Source organism: Salminus brasiliensis, chromosome 6 (genome assembly GCF_030463535.1).
Source record: "Salminus brasiliensis chromosome 6, fSalBra1.hap2, whole genome shotgun sequence".
Lineage (NCBI taxonomy): Eukaryota > Metazoa > Chordata > Actinopteri > Characiformes > Bryconidae > Salminus > Salminus brasiliensis.
In genome coordinates this window covers 45,954,784-45,977,697 of record NC_132883.1, presented here as the reverse complement: position 1 = coordinate 45,977,697, position 22,914 = coordinate 45,954,784, and the positions used below count along the sequence as shown (strand labels likewise).

The window sequence follows — 22,914 nt, the reverse complement described above, 5'->3', positions numbered from 1 at the left end:
GTCTCTCTCTCTCTGTCTCTCTCTCTCTGTCTCTCTCTCTCTGTCTCTCTGTCTCTCTCTCTCTGTCTCTCTCTCACGCAGGTAAAGGACGCGGCGGGGGTCGTTAATGATGAGCTACCAAACTGCTGGGAGTGCCCCAAGTGCAACTACGCTGGCAAGACAGGGAAAGTGAGTATCACAGGAACGTTTACAGACAGACAGACAGACAGACAGACAGGTCCTTCTAATGAATGCATTCAGCTACTGTAAGCTGCACCCATTGCTGACACAGATGTGCAAATGCACACACAGCTTGTCTAGTCCCTGTAGAGAAGAAGTACTGCCAATAGAATAGGACGCCCTAGAGCAGATAGTAAACATGACTGGCGTGGGCTAGAGGGGTATAAAGCCCCCCAGCATTGAGGAGCTGTGGAGCAGTGGGGGTCTCAGGTCTGCACTCCAGCACGTTGACTGTGAACAGTTGGTTCTCACTTACCTCACATGCAGCGCTGCTCTCTCCCCAACAACACTTCTACCTTTATCTGGGGGTAGTCTTAATGTTTTTCAAGCATAACCTGCATTTTAGTTGATGCTGATGAATGCTGACTGATATGCATAAGGTATAAAGTGGTCTTGTTGTTCTTGCCGTCCTCTTGGCCTGTAAGCAAAAACGTGGCCCAGGCTTTAAGTACGCTTCCAACCTGCCGGGGTCCTTACTAAGGGAGCAGAAGGCCAGCCGGGACCCCCGGGAGGAGGCGGACCCCGCTGCAGCCCGGAGGAAAAGTGAGAGAGACGAGACCCCCAGACTGACGGGTGATGACCTGCCCACCCGCCTGCCCCCACTGCTGACCCCCAGAGAGCTGCCCAGGCCTCGGCCGGACATACCCAACTTCCTCAGGAAGAAGAAGAAACTCTTCGATGATGACGAAGAGGAGGAAGAAGCCAGTGCTAAAAAGAAGGTAATTCCAGGTGTCCACTCACTGGCCACTTTATCAGAAACACACCACTGTTTCCACTCACTGGCCACTTTATCAGAAACACCTCTTTACTGGAAACCACTCACTTGTACGCTGTGATTGACAGTCTGCTGTATCTCTCTGTTCAGCTGAAGAAACCGTGGAAGACGGAAGATCTGTTAGCTCCTAAAATTGCTCAGATGAAGACTGAGGAAGAGGAGGCATCTGAGCAGGAGGAAGAGCGGGAGGAGGAGAGTAAACCACCTCGGCCTGCCGTTAAGAAGGAGTTGGGCTCGGGGAGGAAGCAGCAGGAGGAGCAGGAGCATGAGGATGAGGAGGAAGATGAAGAGGGAGGAGTCCGACGGGCTCGGGAGCGAAGCCCTACGCTGAAGAGCCTCTCGGCGTCGGTGGAGAGCGACGCGTCCCGCTGCAGCTCTCCCAGAGCCGGACCCAGCAGTGAGGGCAGCGAGACCCAGGAGAGAGCACCCAGGTACGGCTGAGTGATGGGTAGATGGTCTGATCACCTCTGATCTCCTCAGAATGTGGGATCCGATTGTGATCCGATCACCACAAATGTTCCTAATAAAGGTGCAAACGGGCTTAGATCGGTCCAAACAGAGTCACAGTGTCCTAAACCAGCTGTGTTCTCATCAGGGCTCTCTATCTTCAGTCTGTTTGAACTTCTGCCCCTCTCCTCGCAGGGCCCGGGCGAGGAAGACCCGCCGCAGGCCGCAGAGCCAGCAGCTCAGCGCCGAACTCAGCAAGCAGCTGAACCTAGAAATCCGCCGGACAGAACATTCCCTCACCAACGAGAACCAGCAGCCGCTCAAGAGCGAGCCGGAGGACAGCGAGAACGAGGAGCCCAAGAGAAACTTCCGAAATGGGACTATAGGGGGCGACGTCGGCGGAGAGCGGACACACCTGCGGTACAAATGCATGATATTTGTTCATCGTTAGTGGAGTGGAAACACCTCAGTGCTCTGTGATCTCGGGCTTATATCTTAGCCCTGGATGAAAAAAAATCTTTTTATTAAAAACTATTTTATTAAAACTCTTTTATTTCAAGATCCTGAGTAATATCGGGAGCTGTCCTTTCTTTGACCTCTCACTTCAGACATGCGCTTATGATATTTACTTATTTATACTTTATTGATATTAATTAATAGTTGGTGTGGCGCAACAGATAACACCACTACCTGCCAGGGAGCTGCCACACCATGTGGGAGACTGGGGTTCAATTCCCGGTCTGGGTGACTATGCTGCGCTACACCAATAAGAGTCCTTGGGCAAGACTCCTAACACTACACTGACCCAACGCTGTAATACGAGTAACCTTGTAAGTCTCTCTGGAGAAGAGCATCAGCTAAATGCTGTAAATGTAACATTAATGTACATTAATTGGAAGGCGTATCCAGGCTGTTTCCTAACATAAAAATCGAAATATAAATTTAGAATTGTGCCAAAATACTCAAATTTGCTTCAGTTTATTATAGAATTAAGATTTTATTTTTTAATGAAAAATGAGAATTTTCTGACATTGTGTAGTATGGGTGTAGTAATTGTACTATAATACTGTTGAATGTAATTGTGTGCAGGTCTAACCTGCGAGCGCGGGAGATGAACGGGACGGCCTGGGAGCTTCGCCACTTCTACCCTTCTCAGATCACTCCGCTCGGCTTTAACCGCAGCGCCCCCGTCCTGCGGCCGCCACCCACCAGATCCCCACCCAAATGCGTGCAGATGGAGCGCCACGTCATCCGTCCACCACCCATCTGCCCTCCGCCTGATAGGCTGCCTCTTGCTGATGGACGGAGCCACGTGGCTCAGAGAGAAGCCTGGTTGGCCATCTTCAGCCACCTGAGCCACCGCGAGCTGTGTGTGTGTATGAGGGTCTGCAGGACCTGGAACCGCTGGTGAGGGTCAAACCACGCCTTCCCCTAAACGTCCTCAAACCACGCCGATCAGACGCCTTCTTTAGTGTTAGCTCTGGAGCTGTGCTGCTAATGTAGCTAACAAACGACAGAAGCTTTATAGCCCACCAATTAGCAATACAGCTACAAAGCTAATGTAGCTAACATATAACAGAAGCTTGATCTTTGTATCACCTCGTTTTAAGTTCATGATGTCTCGTTTATCTTATTAGAATTATAATTACCACATGTTTTTAATGTGTGTGTGTGTGTGTAGGTGCTGTGATAAGCGTCTGTGGACTAAAATTGATCTGAGCCGCTGTAAATCGATCACTCCACTGATGCTGAGCGGAATAATCCGGAGACAGCCGATCACACTGGACCTCAGCTGGACCAACATCTCCAAAAAGCAGCTCAGTTGGCTCATCAACAGGCTGCCTGGTCAGTACAGAGTGGGTCAGTGTGGGTTTACATGTGTTCAAAAGTTTTGGGACGCTTTTTTATTGTAAAAATGATGATAATAAATATCCTGACGGTCATCTTTTACCTTTACGCTCGCTGTCCGAGCAGGTTTGCGGGTGCTGCTCCTGTCTGGCTGTTCGTGGGCGGCGGTCTCGGCTCTGTGTACCTCCTCCTGCCCCCTGCTCCGCACGCTTGACCTGCAGTGGGTTGAGGGCCTTAAAGACCCACAAATGAGGGACCTGCTGTCACCCCCTACAGACAACAGACCAGGTACACACACTCACGTTCACACACCTGTATCTTTCATCTTTACTCTCTCCTTCTCTAACAGTTAAACACAGCTTCTATTATTGTATGCAAATGAGCTTTGTTATGATTGGCTGCTCTGCATTGTGCCTCATTCACAAAGCTACGGACTATCTGTCCCAACAAATCTCCTTCACTTCAGTGTGAGAAGCGTAAAGAGTGGGCGTGGCTGCGCTGCTGTAGTTAGAGTGGGCGTGGCCAAGTTTGGCTAGTTTCCGTGTTGGACTGCAGAATGTTGGAGTAATTAGTGCACTCTGGTTCCACAGGTCAGATGGACACGCGCAGTAAGCTGCGGAACGTTCTGGACCTGCGCCTGGCCGGTCTGGACGTCACGGACAGCTCTTTGCGGCTCATCATTAAGAACATGCCCCTGCTGGCCCGGCTGGACCTCAGCTACTGCAACCACATCAACGACCAGTCCGTCAACCTGCTGACCGCAGCAGGAACAACAACCCGTGACTCGCTAACTGACATCAACTTATCAGGTATATAAACACACACAGGGGTCGGAGCGCTGCTGCTGCTGCTGCACTATGGAGGTTTGGTGGTGGAGCTGCAGGAGGAGAACCTCTCTCCAGAACTGCTGTGTAACGCTGCAGAACCCATAGAGTCATATTAGTGTATAATCCTGTAGTATTACTCTACCACCTCCGCCCACATGCTGCTCCACCTTCAGATCAAGCTTCTGGAGCTCTCACACTGTCCAGAAATGCATGTGTACAGCTGACCATGAGGTCAAGGGAATTACATTTTCCAACTGTATCTGTATCCAACAGATTGTGTGTTGAGTGCCCCCTCATGGTCAGTAAATAGGTAAACACGTCCCACGTTTATTCTCTGGAACCCCAGTGAATTGATTTTTTGAGGCTTTCAGAGAGTCTGAAGGGTTATTAGCCCCAATTAACCCCCTGTATCCCACAGCCTGTGTGTTAAGTGTGTATCTCTCTCTCTCTCTCTCTCTCTCTCTCTCTCTCTCCTGCAGTGTGTAACCGGGTGACGGATCAGTCTCTCAGCTACTTTAAGCGCTGCGGGAGCATCTGCAGGATCGACCTGCGCTTCTGTAAGCAGGTGAGCCGACAGGCCTGCGAGCGCTTCATCGCCGAGATGTCCGTCAGCGTCTCGTTCGGTCTGAGGGACGACAAACTGCTGCAGAAACTCTGCTAACCCCAACACACACACACTAGCGCGCGCACACACTCTCACAGAATAATGAGGTGTGCGAGGTGAGAGAGAGGGAGAAAGGAGCTGGACTGGATTAACTGGAGCACTCGAACGGATCTGTGGATAATTTCTTTGTTTTTCCCACCATGATTTCCTCTGTTCTGATTGGACGAGCTGAGCTGACCTGGACGGACACTAACCAGCCAATAAGAGTACTGAATGTCAGATGAAATGCTGTGTTTGGATGCTTTCAAAGGTGCGGCTGTACGATACAGTATGGGACGTGTTTAAAAAGAGAAGAAGTGGTTACTGGCACATATATACACACACACACACACACACACACACACACACACACACACCCCCACACACACACTCCAACACCAAGCAAAAGCACATTATTATTATTATTATAATTATTATTATTATTATTATTATTATTGTGTTGCTATTAAAAAAAAAAAAAGAAAGAAAGCTTTGAAGCTGGTTGTGTACAGATGATGTAGCTCCTCGACAGCTGTGTGTAATTTCTGTTCAGTCCTGATGAATCTATTGTTTGGTGGGATTTTTTTATATAATTGAATTTTTAAATATATTTGTCTGAATGTGTTTCTGTGTGCTCAGTGTTGGACGAGTCATTCTGGTCAACTTTCTATTTTTATTCATTTTCACTTAATTTCCATCCCACTCCCAGTCTGTCCCTGAGCCGAGCGCACGGCTGTGCATTCACCCTGAAGGTCTGAAGACCGACTTGACAGTAAGTGAGGAGGAATCCTCGCCCCTGGACCTGAAACAGAGCACCTCATTCTGTTGCTGCACTAGTTATTCAGAGTGATGTTTGGGCCTAGGAAAACATAAAACAAAAGTACCCACGAATGCCGCTGCTCTGTGAAGTCCCTTCTGGTGTCTGAAGTTTGTTTTTGGCTTCAAAAATGAATAAAGGTGCTACACAGGGTTCTTTGTGATGCTGCTGTAGAAGATCTCTTCTAGAGGTTCATCTCCACGGGTTTGTACAAAAATGCTTCTTCTATGGCATCACTCAAAGAAACCCTTAGTAGCACCTTCATTTATAACAGTGTTCAGGTGATAATGATATTTGCAGACATCTTCATGATCTGCATCACAGTACTTGACAAAAAGTATTGGGACACCTGCTCATTCACTGTTTCTTCTGAAGTCAAGGGTATTACAGAGCTGATCCTGCTTCTGTTGGAGTAACTGTCCCTACTGTCCAGAGAAGAAGACCTACTAGAGTCTGGAGGAGGAGCATTGCTGTGAGGATTTGATTGCATTCAGCAAAAGTGATAGTGAGGTCAGGATGTTGGTAGATCACCACCTCGTCCTCGTACTGCCACTCTTAACTGGAGCGAACAGCCCAGCTGGTCTTTGGTGATGGAGGTTAAAAAGCAGGTCATCCTGGTGAAAATGAAGCCTTTACTGGTCAGCTCCAGACCAGCGTATGGTTTCATCTGAGTTTAATGGACCAGCTGGTCTACCAACTTAATCAAGCCGATTGCCAACCTGGTTACGCTGGTTGACTAGTTTGCTAAACCAGCTCAACCATCAAACTGTGTGTAGAAGTACATTAGCACTGCTGAAACACATTAGCCTGATGCTAACAGCCTTACTCAGCTAGTTTAGCTCATACCTCAGACACCAAACACAGCTTGACTAAATGTGCTGTGGTGCATTTATAAGACAGATTTTTGATCAAACTATTGTTGTTGTTGTTGTTTAAACAGCTAAGCATACAGGACGTACCGTTAGCCTTTAAGACATGGCTGAATCTCGGTAGCACGGGCTAGCTACAGTAGGCCTCTTCATGTACGTCACCCGTGAGTAATTCATGTAAGCGATGGCCGTTACAGGAGTTTGTCTCAGATGATGATGATGATGAAGAAACAGTGCCACATGATCTGAACTCACCGTCCTGTAAACACACACATACTGTAACACTTTAAAGGCCTCATCTGCCACCGGAAACACATTCATGTAAATTTGGTTATTTATATTTGTACGTAATAAAAAAGGAAGAAACTCCTGTGATTTTCTGAAAGCATAATTCTTTGATTGTGAAGAAAGGAACCTTAGCTTAGCTTAGCCTCATAGCTAACTCCAGAGTTAGCATTGCCTCATTAGCATGATGCTAACTGCTTGTCCTCAAACCAAGTGGAGGTGTTCAGTAATCTCTCCTAGACTTGTTTCTGAGACGGAATCCCTCACTGTTATCTAGAACCCTAATGAAGTATTTCACTGTACGTCAGCAGTAGCAGTACGCAGAGTTTACACAGCGCTGAGGTCAAACTTACTGCCTGTAGCATTGAGCTAAAGGCCTCTCACAGACTCGCTCATAGCTACGTTAGCTACATTAGCACGCTCCAGTACCAAAGACTTCAGGCCTGTCTTACTGTTGAAATATTTTAAATAAGGAAATAAAATCTGAACTCGGCTTTTATCTAAATCTCATTTCACCAGCTGGGAAAATCTCTAAGCTCTTTATTTCATTAAAAATTCATTAGAAAAGCAAAACCATGAACACACACCCAAACCAAACTCCTTTAATTATTTTACCACAAGGGTGATTAAGAACTTGCATCTATCAGTTGGTTGTTAATTCATTATAGACTAAAGATAAACGGTGAAAGTTACAGCTTTCAGTTTTTAAGAAAAATAAACATATCTGAGTGAACATGTACACAGTACTGAAGAAACCGAGGAAAACTGGAGTTGCACATATTTCATTAATATCTCCTGCACTGTCAGTTAGACACACACACACACACACACACACACACACACACACACACACACACACACACTGGTGAAGTGGTATTGCCCTGGTGTCTGAGGTGAATCTGCTGTTTAGTGGGTCGGGTCGGGTCGGATCAGGAGGGGGTTTTCTAATGTTAGCATGGTTAGCTTTACAAACCGGACCCCCTGAATATAATAATTTATCATGTAAGAGAGGAACCGCTGCATAAACATGGGATGTGTTCTGCAACGCTGGTCCAACTGCAGAGTGGCTGTGAGGAATCGGGTGTGTGGAGCCGTGTAGGCCTCCTCTGATCCGAGTCCCAGTCCAGCGGTGAAAACACACGCTAGCATAGCTAACCCCGGTACAAGCCTGTAGCCGCCCATCAGCCACTGGCATTCTCTGACTGACTGATTATTAGTTTTCTTTATTCATTTATTCATTCAAAATCAATCAGAATGACCCCCAAAGTGTCCCCAAAGTGTCCCCAAAATATATTGTCTCAGGGCAACGTCGTGTCATAAGGAGCAGATATTAGTATTAGTGCTGAATCAGGGGCTGTGGTTGTGGGAATGAAGTGTGAGAGGTGTTCGGGCCCTGCAGAGTGAGTCTGGCTGTGCGTGATTCTGTAACGCTACAACAATTCTACAATTTCTATATTAGCTGCATATAAAATCGACCCCTTATCAGAACATTTAGCATCTCGGGTTAATCTGAGTCTCAAGTCACACCAGAGTGATTATACACTGAACATGTGCACACACACCCACACACACACCCGCACACACACCCGCACACACACACACCCGCACACCCACACCCACACGAGCCTACAGTACAGAAGCCCTTAAGAAATCCATTAAGCCAATTAGTTATAAAAGTGTTAGCGTCTCAGAATTATGACTCAGTGTCTCAATAAGACCAATATTCATAATTATGATGTAATATCCAATAATAACGACAATGTTCCTCACAATTACAAAATAAGATAATTATGAGATTCTAATTGAGTCATAATTAAGAGAATTTTGATTAAACATTACATTATAGTAATAAGTCATAATAGAAAAAATCATGAGAATGTTTCTTATTATTATGACTTGGCTTCAGAAGAAATAGACCTCCACAGTATAGAGGGTAGGGCATGAGACTGAGACACACACACACACACACACACACACACACACATATATATATATATTTGGCACCTAATTCAGGTTCTCCCTTTAGAAAGGGCAGTGCATCACCCCTCAGGCCAGTCGTTAGAGGTGGTCCTAATGAGTTGAACCCGTCAGTTTAAACCAGTCTGGTTCAGGTCATCTCTGCTGAAGCTCCAGAAACTGAAAACTGTCCCGTTTCTGACAGCACAGGCAAAACCCAGACCCTTCTCAAACTAATGACTTGACTGATAATTCCTTCTGTTTTAATCTTTAAGACTTTTCAGCGTATTTTCTCAAATTTTAACTTTAACTTTTTTTCCCTTAAATTTTGACTTGTATGACAAACCACCGGGCTTTTGTCTTACGCGTTAATCTGTACGACACATCGTGTATTTTCTCGAATTTCAACTTGTCCTCCAAAATCTTAATGCAAAACTTTGACAATCTGTCTATTGTAACAACTATATTATATTTCTATAACTATCTATAATAGTCTTGATATGAGTTATTACAATTAAATGTAAAAAGTCATTATTTTGACGGTTGTCTACATTTTGACGTAAAGCTGCCAGAAACAGATAATAATAATAATAATAATAATAATAATAATAATAATAACACTCTCTCCTCTACTGGTCTGACACTAGCTTCCAGAGATGACTCTGCAGCAGGAGCTCTCCCTTTAAAGTGCATGTGTGGGGGATTTGGGACTAGTGCAGAAAAGGTGGATCTGGCATCCCTCCCTGCTGATACACACAGTCTGATTCACACAGGCAGGAAAAACAAAAGGAGGGTGGTGAAGTAAAACTAACTAAGCCAGCTAACCCACCTGCAATCCAACCCACCCGCCCACAACCAACGGCGAATGCAGTCTGCTATAGCTACCTGTATGTTAGTAAGGGGGGGGTGTAAGCTAATCCAGCTATTCCTGAAAAAAAGGACAGCTGATGCAACCAGGAGAAACAGATACACAAACACATGCGAGGATCTTTCCCCAAATTCCCCATCCTGAGTTATGAGGTATGACCTGGATCCGTCTCACAGAAGCAACTGAGTCTCTAAGGTTCTCACAGTGGCGCGTGTTCCACGTGTGACCGTCCGAAATGCCGGGACGTCAGTATAGGCTGTGTGTGTTGTGGAATGTTTGCATATCGTTGTTTAGCAGGTTCATGCTGAGCGATTCTGTTGAAGCAGTCGAGCATCAGTCCACTTCCTGGTCTGAGACGTTTTCTCAGATCTTCTGCAGAAAGCATCTGACCTGGACTTAAAGGAAGAGTCTGGTGGGAAATCAAAGTGAGAGGACTGATCTCTGATCTGAGCCCAAACGCAGTCCATCAGCCCAGACCTGTTCGGTGTTTAGACTGTCACCAATCTGACAGCCTGGACAGACCTTATTCACACACTGAATCTAGAACCGGAGCTGAACCCTCATCCTCCTCCTCGTAACGTCCCGCTCTGTAGAACTGTGAGTGGTTCTGGTTTCCTCCAGCGTTCCTCAGCTCTGTGGTTCCGGTTCTGTTTGGGTTTATAGACTAAAGTCAGTCTCACCGTCTCCTAATCCTCCTCCATCTACCAGCTGATGAAGATCTGGAGGAGCTCTGAGAGAGGAAGGGGTTTGGGGGCGTGTCTACAGAGATGAGTAAATTGGTGACAGTCTGAGTCCAGTGTTTGTTAGCGATGTTAGCCTAGCGTCTGCTGCTGTAAACTAAAGAAGCTCAGGTCAGATTCCGAACAGGACTGGGCTGATGGACTGAGGTCAGAGGTCAGTCATAAAACTCTGTTCTCTCTGAACTGCTCCTTTAAAGCTCTCTGTGTCTCTCTGGTCTCTGTTAGGACTTGAAGACGTGGACGGCGCGGATCACGTACTGCCTGCAGATCGGACACTCACTCATGCGCTTCCCACACTTGGTGCAGGTGACCATGTGACCGCACTCCAGCAGCACACAGTCGATGACCGCGTCCATACAGATACGGCACAGGTTCTCATCGATAAACAGCTGGGTCCTGCCAACATCTGGACGGAGAGAGAGAGAGAGAGAGAGAGAGAGAGAGAGAGAGAGAGAGAGAGAGAGAGAGAATAACAGCAACAAAGATTATAATTTTTTTATAGATATATAGATTATGAAGCCACTTCAGACCGTTACTCTGCAGGGTCACCCGTTACTCTGCAGGGTCCAAAATATAGAAGTACAATAGAAGTCAATGGGCAGATGCTTTAAAAGGGTGCTCCACTATTTTTCATCCTACTCTCTATCTGCTGTGTCTGCAGTGTACGGTCCATTACCACAGACCGTCACTCCAACACTTTCCCGGAACTTAGAAAATAACACACTGACCCTAAACTCACTTATAATAGAAGTCAATGGGCTGATTTTTGGTGTATAGACATTTGATATATATATATGTGTGTGTGTGTGTGTGTGTGTGTGTGTGTGTGTGTGTGTGTGTGTGTGTGTGAGAGACATTATGTGATTCCATTTAGGATGCCTGACCACAACCATGTTCCTATGGCATTTAATCCAGAGTTACACTATCCTACAAACAGCAGTTTTAATTACTTCTATTGTCCCTAAGGTTTTACAGTATCCATGGTGATAAAGCGGAGCATGTATTAGCTCCACCCACAGAACTACGCTGGCACCACAAATTGGTCCCTCTGGAAAACGAGTCCTTAAAATACAAATCATACAGATTTACAAAATGATCCAACTTTATTAAAACACATATTTAAACATTTACTGACTAAATTCAGCATCTGTCCGCTGGCTTCTGCTGTAAGTGAGATGTGTGTGATCAGATGGTCTGGGTTGTCTCTGTAAGTTCAGGGTAATGACTGAATTAGAATGCAGTTTTCCTCACATTCACATCTGATGAAGGAGATGAAATGAAGGAGGAGAGGCACACCTGCGTACCGGAATGCAGTATATAATGAGGCTGTATTTACAGCTAATCCTCTGTTCTTTATGTATGACTGTATGAATGTCGGCACCAACACCAAGAGAACCACTGGATCACCTTTTTTACTTTAAATCTATAAAATTGTCAGATCCTTACTACTTAAACTAGACTACTTAATTGTACCCGACTAAACTACATTTCCCAGCATGCATCTGAGAGAGGTCATGCCATCCACAAATGGCAATGGGCATGCAGGGAAGGGGGGGTTGCAGTGCAACGATGAATGAAGAAAAAAAAAAAAAAAAAAAGGGGACGTGTAAGAGATTCCCACCAATCAGAAGCCTTACCTCCGACTCCGTTGCAGATTGGAGGAGGTAAAGCTACGACTTTAGCAGAAGGAGCAAAACACAGCTATTAGAGGAAATAAACACTTACCAATGACTTAATACCCCAAAACCATCCAAAAATAAAACTGATGAATATATATTATATATTTTTGCTGTCGACAAGTAATATATTAATTTTGAATATCTGATCCGGCATATTTTTAGAGCCATCCAGAGCCAGTTCCGATCCTTTGTTTTTACCACTGTGTTCTTGCAGAGCGCCCTCTGCTGCATTAACAGCAGGAAGGAGGAGTGTCCTCAGAAACAGACTGTTGCTGCGTTGATAACAGTGCCCCCTGTGGTCTTGAACTGACCAATGCTGAAAGCAGTGTGTGTGTGTGTGTTTTGTTTTGTTTTTTTTTTGGGGGGGGGGCACTGCACTACAGGACTGCAGGCTTGCGTCTCTTACCTGCGCTGACGGCACTGCTCACGTTCTCCACTGAAATAAATCAAAAAAGGTCAAATTCAGATCCAGCTTTACAATTTCAAACGCTAATGACGAGGTTACATTTCCAATATATGATCTGAGGATAAAGGCTTACATTAAAAACTGTAACTGCAGTGATGATTGAATATTATTAATAATATATATGTTTTATTATTATTATAATTTTTATTCCTTTTATTTGCCAAACTATAAATACTAATGTTTTTTTATAATACTAATAGACTATTAGACAATTTTTTGTAATCTATTAGACAATTATATCTGTGTAGTTATTATTTATTAATGTTTATTATTGTAAATTATTGCCCAATGTAGCATTACAATCACAGTAGAAGGTAAAGTATTTGTGGCTGTACTACATACAGAGGAATGTGTCCTCTGCATTTGACCCCTCTACGGTAGTGAGGGTGCCTTTCTTAAGGGGTGGATGGAGGGAGGAGACAGCCTTCACTCCCCCCTGCTGGTAGGATTCCTAACTTCTGGTCTCAAACCCTTAGGCCACAACATCCCCAGTATGGTACTGTGTCCATGGTACTGTAGCCACAGAGTGTGTGTGTGTGTGTGTGTGTGGTGCTACAGTCAGTCTAACACACTCACTGGACTTGCGGTTGTCCTCGCTTTCGCGGTACAGTCTCCTCACTCTCTCCACCAGCTCCCATTTCTCACAGCAGCCTGAGAAGCTCACAAAGTTCCTGGCCAGAATCTCCTTCAGCTGTCTGACGGTCAGCTGCTCCACATCCTCCACGCTGGACAAGTCTGACAGGGAAGCCCGCCCCAACCTCCGCACTACTGGACTCACCTGACACACACACACACACTCTCTAAATTCACTAATTTAATTTAATCATTTAATTATTTAATTATGTGTTTATTTTGGGGGATTTCCAGTTCCCTCCACTAGCTCTAACCCCTCCTCACAGGGAGATACCGGCCACTGTCTCGTCATTCACACATACCAGCAATACTAGTTATCAGCATTACATTAGTCCACGGTTCCCATACTGGTGAATCAGTATTCCACATTATTCTCAACCCCGATCAGCCATGCTGTAACTGCAGTGCTGCAATTAATGACCAGACTAATCAACTTCATGTGGGATAAAGAGAGAAACTGGACACTAGCACTACTCCTTTAATCCAGGGTAAGAACTCTGGCTGACCTCCCGTGTCACTGCTGTCGGAGTGCGGCCCAGTTCAGCCTACCATTAAACTGCTGAAAGTAGCTCCTCCAGTACGGGGTCCCGACTCACCTCTGGTGTGTGTTCTGGTGCCTCGAGGTTGAAGAGTGATGTGGAGTCGGTGTCCTATACAATCAACCAAGCAAAAGCAAAACAGTCTCAACATGACACAGCGGAGGAGTAAATGGGAGAAGGTAAGAGCAGGTTAATGTAGTTCAGAGCAGACCCCCCCCCCCTCAGGTTTAACCTGAAATCTGAAATATTAATATAATAATATAATAAACACAGTCACGCCTAACCAGCAGGGCCTCGCTTAACAACACACAGGTTTGAAAAGCTGCCTCATAAAGCTGGTAAGGAGTCACGTATACAATCAGTATACGTCAGTCTGGCTCTTATTCTATTTTAGTACAATTAAACCATTAGTATAATAAGAAGTACAGAAATATTACTTATTGATTCCTAACAGCCTCTTTAGTGGGCTTTAAGTGTGGCTACAAGAACACTTTAGTGCAATATAATACAATATAATATACATAATATAATATAAAATTAAATAATCTAATAAAGTTTCTGTATGAATTCAGACTTCAAGCTGTCTGAATATAAAGTGTGTGTGAAGTCAGAAGTCAGATCATAACATTGATCACATTATTCAACGCACCGGATTGGTGGATTCCGAGCTGTCGCTGCTGCTGACTGGTTCTCCGTGTGAAGGGGAGAGCAGGGGGGCGGGGTCTGCAGTGGATGAGCTGTAAAGTGGGCGTGTCTGTAGTGTTGGCGTATCTGGATCATCCTCACTTTCTGCCCCTTGGTGACACAGGACTAAATCAACCAGGTCTTCCTTTTCCCTGCGGGAATCATGCACAAACCTCAGAACTCAGAACTGCTGGGTGCACCGATCAGCCATAACATTAGTACCACTGCCTAATCCTGAGTAGGTCCCCCTTGTGTTACCACACCAGCTCTGACCATTGAACCATGAACTCCACGTGGTGTTAATGTTATGGCTGATTGGTGTACATGACAATATGTGAATCTCCTGATCTGTCTGGTTATGGCGGTGAACAGTGTACACACTTATGAGTGTATGGTGGCTATAATCAGAATTTACAAATCCTGATCAACTGTACTTTTGTAGAGATGCACCCGTCACAATGTTCTTGGCTGATTTTGATTTCTAATGTTTTAAACATATAAATATAATGTAATAATCTAAGACCATAAATATAACAATAGATTTTAGCTGATAAAACCGGAATGCTGAAGTGTAAACCGCAGGGGTAGGGTACACACACTGACCAGAGTTCCCACTCCACCCAGTTTAAACATGGTCAACTCCAGCTGAACAACCCCGCCCATCATGTGTCATTTGTAACGAGGCGACCAATAAAGCGGGAGTAAATGCAGGGCTGAGCGGTGCGACAGATTTACTCATATCTGAGATGAAAATGCTAAACTTGCTAATGTTGCTAATGTTTACATGACAGTGAGTGGGAGGAGTTAAACCTGCTGGATGTTTCCTCCCCCAGGCTGAGGGTCAGTCAGTGATGGTCTGTAGTTGGTCTGTCCAGTCAGAGATGTGATGTGGTGTTAGCATTACGCCCCCCAGTCTGAAACCCCCCACTACGGCGTACCTGCATGTGTCGGTGTTGATGTTGCGGAGCGTCAGGTACTGCCGTAAATCTTTGACCCGCAGGCGCATCAGCCTCGGCCGCTGGAAGGCCGTCCCCTTCAGCAGGTGACAGGTAGCACACCTGCGCAGGTTCTCCTGCAGCACGGAGCACAGCGAGCAGAAACCCCTCTTACAGTCGCAGCAGAGGTGCTGAAACACACACATACACACAGATACACAGATACACACCACAGCCTCATAAACACACACAGATACACACAGATACACACCACAGCCTCATAAACACACACAGATACACACAGATACACACCACAGCCTCATAAACACACACAGATACACACAGATACACACAGATACACACCACAGCCTCATAAACACACACAGATACACACAGATACACACCACAGCCTCATAAACACACACAGATACACACAGATACACACCACAGCCTCATAAACACACACAGATACACACAGATACACACCACAGCCTCATAAACACACACAGATACACACAGATACACACCACAGCCTCATAAACACACACAGATACACACAGATACACACCACAGCCTCATAAACACACACAGATACACACAGATACACACCACAGCCTCATAAACACACACAGATACACACAGATACACACCACAGCCTCATAAACACACACAGATACACACAGATACACACCACAGCCTCATAAACACACACAGATACACACAGATACACACCACAGCCTCATAAACACACACCGATACACACAGATACACACCACAGCCTCATAAACACACACCGATACACACAGATACACACCACAGCCTCATAAACACACACAGATACACACAGATACACACCACAGCCTCATAAACACACACAGATACACACCACAGCCTCATAAACACACACAGATACACACAGATACACACCACAGCCTCATAAACACACACAGATACACACAGATACACACCACAGCCTCATAAACACACACAGATACACACCACAGCCTCATAAACACACACAGATACACACCACAGCCTCATAAACACACACATACACACAGATACACACCACAGCCTCATAAACACACACAGATACACACCACAGCCTCATAAACACACAGATACACACAGATACACACCACAGCCTCATAAACACACAGATACACACCACAGCCTCATACACACAGATACACACCACAGCCTCATAAACACACACATACACACAGATACACACCACAGCCTCATAAACACACACAGATACACACAGATACACACCACAGCCTCATAAACACACAGATACACACAGATACACACCACAGCCTCATAAACACACACATACACACAGATACACACCACAGCCTCATAAACACACAGATACACACAGATACACACCACAGCCTCATAAACACACACAGATACACACCACAGCCTCATAAACACACACATACACACAGATACACACCACAGCCTCATAAACACACACAGATACACACCACAGCCTCATAAACACACACAGATACACACAGATACACACCACAGCCTCATAAACACACAGATACACACAGATACACACCACAGCCTCAGAAACACACACATACACACAGATACACACCACAGCCTCATAAACACACAGATACACACAGATACACACCACAGCCTCAGAAACACACACAGATACACACAGATACACACCACAGCCTCATAAACACACACAGATACACACCACAGCCTCATAAACACACACATACACACAGATACACACCACAGCCTCATAAACACACACAGATACACACCACAGCCTCATAAACACACACATACACACAGATACACACCACAGCCTCATAAACACACACAGATACACACCACAGCCTCATAAACACACACATACACACCGATACACACAGATACACACCACAGCCTCATAAACACACACATACACACAGATACACACAGATACACACCACAGCCTCATAAACACACAGATACACACCACAGCCTCATAAACACACACAGATACACACAGATACACACCACAGCCTCATAAACACACACAGTACACACACATACACACACACACACCATCCCCCTCATTAGACCCCCACCTCACCTCAAACCTACAGGATTCGCGTGGTGTCTAGCTTTAGAAAGCAGCAGATGCTCACCCTCCTCCTGAAGACGGAGAAGGTCTGTCCGCAGGCCTGGCACACCTGGCTGGTGGGGTCTGGGGGGTACGTGGAGTATCCCGCAGACGGAGCGAAGCGGAACGGCCCAGCACCCCCAAAGCCCGGCTGCTGCCCCCTCACTGCCCCGGTGCCCATGACCTCATTCAGCAAACCACAGCACGATGCCCACATACACGAAGCCCCCGCCTGAAAACAGAGGAACACACACACACACACACACACACACACACACACAGAGAGGGGGTTTGGGGGTTTGGTGTGAAACTCTTGGTTCTAGATAAGCTCCCCCAGTCAGAGCTGGAGTTCTACAGTGGAGGTTCTAGATAAGCTCCCCCAGTCAGAGCTGTGGGTCTACAGTGGAGGTTCTAGATAAGCTCCCCCAGTCAGAGCTGTGGGTCTACAGTGGAGGTTCTAGATAAGCTCCCCCAGTCAGAGCTGTGGGTCTACAGTGGAGGTTCTAGATAAGCTCCCCCAGTCAGAGCTGGAGTTCTACAGTGGAGGTTCTAGATAACCTCCCCCCAGTCAGAGCTGTGGTTCTACAGTGGAGGTTCTAGATAAGCTCCCCCAGTCAGAGCTGTGGTTCTACAGTGGAGGTGAAGGGAAGCAGACGTCTGAAGCTCTAATAAAAGCTCCTCACAGAAAGTTCTTCACCTAATGGTGATGAAGACGCTGCCTGATGCCTGAGACACGGTTCTACCAGAGTTCTGAGAAGAGTTCGGCTCTAGAACCTGCTTTTAAAATCAGATCATTAAAATGGTGGAGGGATACATGCTGCAGGGTGTAGTGCAGCTACAGAAAGTAGTCCCTAAAGAGAACTGCATTAGTTCAGATTCTCTATTCACTATTTTACCTTCATCATCATCATCATCATCATCATTCCATATAAAACTCAGAAGACTCGTGTAGCTGCACTGGTGGGTTTGGATAGGAGATAAATTATGGGCTGTATCTGTGTTGTTGTAGTCATGGCGACCGACGGGCTCATTACACACCCCACTGTATACAGTGAGTGTTTTTGGAGGCAGGCTTTAGTTTCTCACTACAGAGAGATCAGCAGCTCCATTCACTCTGAACAGCCGACCTCATTAGCGGGTCGTGCAGGACGTCCTGCCCTGAAACCGGGCCCTGTGACTGAGATCAATCCCATTAGAGGAGCCGGAGACTGTGCTGAGCTGTAAAGAGGGATTACTGCACTTCAAATAACTCAGAGAGAGACACCCTCATCTCCCAGGGACAGCACACTGCTGCTGGAGGAGAGGCTGAGCCCACCTGCCAGATCCAGCCAGTAAAGCCCCCTCACCCCCCCCTGCGCTCCTACATGGGTAATAACCCCAAATTCACTGCAGGACAGAACTCCTGACCTCCTGACCTGCAGGACTCACACTGATGAGCCTGCACTTCTCAACTCAGCTACATAACGAGCCTTTAATGACCTTAGACACTGGCTGTGAGACAGGTGGGGTGAGACAGGTGGGGTGAGACAGGTGGGGTGAGCCTAGCTGACAGCAGCCCAGCAAGTAGTTACCATAACTTTAGCTAACTCAGCTAACTCAGCTAACTCAGCTAACTCAGCTACCCCAGCTACCCCAGCTAACTCAGCTACCCCAGCTACCCCAGCTACCCCAGCTAACTCAGCTACCCCAGCTACCCCAGCTACCCCAGCTAACTCAGCTAACTAAGCTACCCCAGCTAACTCAGCTACCCCAGCTAACTCAGCTAACTCAGCTACCCCAGCTAACCCAGCTACCCCAGCTAACTCAGCTAACCCAGCTACCTCAGCTACCCCAGCTAACTCAGCTAACTCAGCTAACTCAGCTACCCCAGCTAACCCAGCTACCTAAGCTAACTCAGCTACCCCAGCTACCCCAGCTACCTAAGCTAACCCAGCTAACTCAGCTACCCCAGCTAACCCAGCTACCTAAGCTAACTCAGCTACCCCAGCTACCCCAGCTAACTCAGCTACCCCAGCTAACTCAGCTACCCCAGCTACCCCAGCTACCCCAGCTAACTCAGCTACCCCAGCTACCCCAGCTAACCCAGCTACCCCAGCTAACTCAGCTACCCCAGCTAACTCAGCTACCCCAGCTACCCCAGCTAACTCAGCTACCCCAGCTAACTCAGCTACCCCAGCTACCCCAGCTAACTCAGCTACCCCAGCTACCCCAGCTACCCCAGCTAACTCAGCTAACCCAGCTACCCCAGCTACCCCAGCTAACTCAGCTAACTCAGCTAACCCAGCTAACCCAGCTACCCCAGCTAACCCTGCTAACCCAGCTACCCCAGCTACCTCAGCTACCCCAGCTAACTCAGCTAACCCAGCTACCCCAGCTACCCCAGCTAACTCAGCTAACTAAGCTACCCCAGCTAACTCAGCTACCCCAGCTAACTCAGCTAACTCAGCTACCCCAGCTAACTCAGCTACCCCAGCTAACCCAGCTACCTAAGCTAACTCAGCTACCCCAGCTACCCCAGCTAACTCAGCTACCCCAGCTAACTCAGCTACCCCAGCTACCCCAGCTACCCCAGCTAACTCAGCTACCCCAGCTACCCCAGCTAACCCAGCTACCCCAGCTAACTCAGCTACCCCAGCTAACTCAGCTACCCCAGCTACCCCAGCTAACTCAGCTACCCCAGCTAACTCAGCTACCCCAGCTACCCCAGCTAACTCAGCTACCCCAGCTACCCCAGCTACCCCAGCTAACTCAGCTAACCCAGCTACCCCAGCTACCCCAGCTAACTCAGCTAACTCAGCTAACCCAGCTAACCCAGCTACCCCAGCTAACCCTGCTAACCCAGCTACCCCAGCTACCTCAGCTACCCCAGCTAACTCAGCTAACCCAGCTACCCCAGCTACCCCAGCTAACTCAGCTAACTAAGCTACCCCAGCTAACTCAGCTACCCCAGCTAACTCAGCTAACTCAGCTACCCCAGCTAACTCAGCTACCCCAGCTAACCCAGCTACCTCAGCTACCCCAGCTACCCCAGCTACCTCAGCTACCTCAGCTACCCCAGCTAACTCAGCTAACTCAGCTACCCCAGCTACCCCAGCTAACTCAGCTACCCCAGCTAACTCAGCTACCCCAGCTACCCCAGCTAACTCAGCTACCCCAGCTAACTCAGCTACCCCAGCTAACTCAGCTACCCCAGCTACCCCAGCTAACTCAGCTACCCCAGCTAACTCAGCTACCCCAGCTAACTCAGCTACCCCAGCTACCCCAGCTAACTCAGCTACCCCAGCTACCCCAGCTAACTCAGCTACCCCAGCTACCCCAGCTAACTCAGCTAACTCAGCTACCCCAGCTAACTCAGCTACCTCAGCTAACCCAGCTAACTCAGCTACCTCAGCTACCCCAGCTAACTCAGCTAACTCAGCTACCCCAGCTACCCCAGCTAACTCAGCTACCCCAGCTAACTCAGCTACCCCAGCTACCCCAGCTAACTCAGCTACCCCAGCTACCCCAGCTAACTAAGCTACCCCAGCTAACTCAGCTACCCCAGCTAACTCAGCTAACTCAGCTACCCCAGCTAACCCAGCTACCTAAGCTAACTCAGCTACCCCAGCTACCCCAGCTAACTCAGCTACCCCAGCTAACTCAGCTACCCCAGCTAACTCAGCTAACTCAGCTACCCCAGCTACCCCAGCTACCCCAGCTAACTCAGCTACCCCAGCTAACTAAGCTACCCCAGCTAACTCAGCTACCCCAGCTAACTCAGCTAACTCAGCTACCCCAGCTACCCCAGCTAACTCAGCTACCCCAGCTACCCCAGCTAACTAAGCTACCCCAGCTAACTCAGCTACCCCAGCTAACTCAGCTAACTAAGCTACCCCAGCTAACTCAGCTACCCCAGCTAACTCAGCTACCCCAGCTAACCCAGCTAACTAAGCTAACCCAGCTAACCCAGCTAACTCAGCTAACCCAGCTACCCCAGCTAACTCAGCTACCCCAGCTAACTCAGCTACCCCAGCTAACTCAGCTAACTAAGCTACCCCAGCTAACTCAGCTACCCCAGCTAACTCAGCTAACTCAGCTAACCCAGCTAACTCAGCTAACCCAGCTAACTCAGCTACCTCAGCTAACTCAGCTAACTAAGCTAACCCAGCTACCCCAGCTAACTAAGCTAACCCAGCTAACTCAGCTAACCAAGCTAACCCAGCTAACTCAGCTACCCCAGCTAACTCAGCTACCCCAGCTACCTAAGCTAACCCAGCTACCCCAGCTAACCCAGCTAACTCAGCTAACCCAGCTACCCCAGCTAACTCAGCTAACTCAGCTAACCCAGCTAACTCAGCTAACCCAGCTACCCCAGCTAACTTAGCTACCCCAGCTAACCCAGCTAACTTTAGCTACCCCAGCTAACCCAGCTAACTTTAGCTACCCCAGCTAACCCAGCTAACTTTAGCTACCCCAGCTAACTTAGCTACCCCAGCTAACCCAGCTAACTTTAGCTACCCCAGCTAACCCAGCTAACTTTAGCTACCCCAGCTAACTCAGCTACCCCAGCTAACTAAGCTAACCCAGCTAACTTTAGCTACCCCAGCTAACTTTAGCTACCCCAGCTAATCCAGCTACCCCAGCTAACTTTAGCTACCCCAGCTAATCCAGCTAACTTTAGCTAACCCAGCTAACTTTAGCTACCCCAGCTAACTTTAGCTACCCCAGCTAACCCAGCTAACTCAGCTAACCCAGCTAACTCAGCTAACTCAGCTAACCCTGCTAACCCTGCTACCCCAGCTAACCCAGCTAACCCAGCTAACCCTGCTAACCCAGCTAACCCTGCTAACTCAGCTAACCCTGCTACCCCAGCTAACCCAGCTAACTCTGCTAACCCAGCTAACTCTGCTAACTCGGAGGCAAAGCAAGTGGTTCTGACTGTGAATCTCTGCAGATGTGATCAGAACTGTGCAGTCTGACTCTAGATCGAACCGAACCGGCTGTTCTGCTGCAGGTCCGGTCCGGATCACACTCCACATCACAAGTTATGATTAGCAAAGCTAGCGAGGGGTCGGGGTCCCCGGATGAGAAAAACACAGCATTCCTACACGAGCAGGAGGTCCAGATCAATAAAGCGACACCAGTCGATCACAGTACCTTCATATCACCTCCGGGCCAGCAGAACCGTTCGTCTAAAGGAACGAGCTGCACATCCCGAGGCGCGAGCTCAGCCGCTGCTCCATCAACAGCTAGCTAGCCAACAGCCTCACTCTCAGGGCGCGTCCCATTCAGAGCCAACCGCCCCTGTGCCCTGCTCCCTACACCACCACAGGGCTGTGTCCCATTGCCATGTCCACGCTTCATTCGTCATTTGCACAGCATTTCAGGACCTTCCTACGTTGGAATGCTTGCTGGCTCGGGTAATTACTCTAACACTAAATATGGGCTATATAGAAGTAGTGGCCCTTTGTACAGAAAATAAATAGAAAGTAAATACACAATATATATTAACTTAACATAACAAAAATATTTGTGTGTGTGTGTGTGTATGCGTGTGTGTGTGTGTGT

At 47.4% G+C, this 22,914-nt stretch overlaps 2 protein-coding genes across 4 annotated transcripts in view; one reads left to right on the top strand and one right to left on the bottom strand.

Annotated features, from left to right (window-relative positions):
- Positions 1 to 6,830, top strand: part of kdm2ba (lysine (K)-specific demethylase 2Ba) — an 8,444-nt gene extending 1,614 nt beyond the window's left edge. Inside the window, exons 3-11 of one of the 2 annotated variants that reach the window (XM_072682595.1) lie at positions 82 to 168; positions 645 to 938; positions 1,085 to 1,425; positions 1,637 to 1,861; positions 2,531 to 2,848; positions 3,123 to 3,286; positions 3,416 to 3,577; positions 3,880 to 4,098; positions 4,596 to 6,830. In XM_072682595.1, coding sequence (XP_072538696.1) covers positions 82 to 168; positions 645 to 938; positions 1,085 to 1,425; positions 1,637 to 1,861; positions 2,531 to 2,848; positions 3,123 to 3,286; positions 3,416 to 3,577; positions 3,880 to 4,098; positions 4,596 to 4,777 — 1,992 coding nt within the window. In that variant the 3' untranslated portion in view covers positions 4,778 to 6,830. Of the gene's footprint in view, positions 1 to 81; positions 170 to 636; positions 939 to 1,084; positions 1,426 to 1,636; positions 1,862 to 2,530; positions 2,849 to 3,122; positions 3,287 to 3,415; positions 3,578 to 3,879; positions 4,099 to 4,595 lie in introns of both variants that reach the window. The other variant, XM_072682594.1, reaches the window with a different exon arrangement.
- Positions 6,831 to 7,264: 434 nt separating this feature from the next.
- rnf34a (ring finger protein 34a) lies at positions 7,265 to 22,612 on the bottom strand. Of its 2 annotated transcripts, XM_072682592.1 has the most exons (9): positions 22,504 to 22,612; positions 17,393 to 17,599; positions 15,234 to 15,421; positions 14,261 to 14,447; positions 13,669 to 13,722; positions 13,016 to 13,217; positions 12,380 to 12,409; positions 11,932 to 11,970; positions 7,265 to 10,700 (listed from the first exon to the last, which is right to left on the bottom strand). In XM_072682592.1, the coding sequence occupies exons 1-9, from the start codon at positions 22,507 to 22,509 to the stop codon at positions 10,516 to 10,518; spliced, it is 1,098 nt and encodes a 365-aa protein (XP_072538693.1). In that variant the 5' UTR covers positions 22,510 to 22,612; the 3' UTR covers positions 7,265 to 10,515. The 2 variants fall into 2 exon arrangements, with proteins under 2 accessions (XP_072538693.1, XP_072538694.1); XM_072682593.1 differs by lacking the exon at positions 11,932 to 11,970.
- Positions 22,613 to 22,914: the final 302 nt, after the last annotated feature.

Excerpts from the sequence above, each read along its gene's own strand:
- rnf34a (XM_072682592.1), bottom strand. Across the intron at positions 15,422-17,392 it reads TCTCCGTCTTCAGGAGGAGG|CACCTCTGCTGCGACTGTAA; the intron begins GTGAGCATCTGC and ends TGTGTGTTTCAG. Across the intron at positions 10,701-11,931 it reads AATCTGCAACGGAGTCGGAG|ATGTTGGCAGGACCCAGCTG; the intron begins GTAAGGCTTCTG and ends CTCTCCGTCCAG.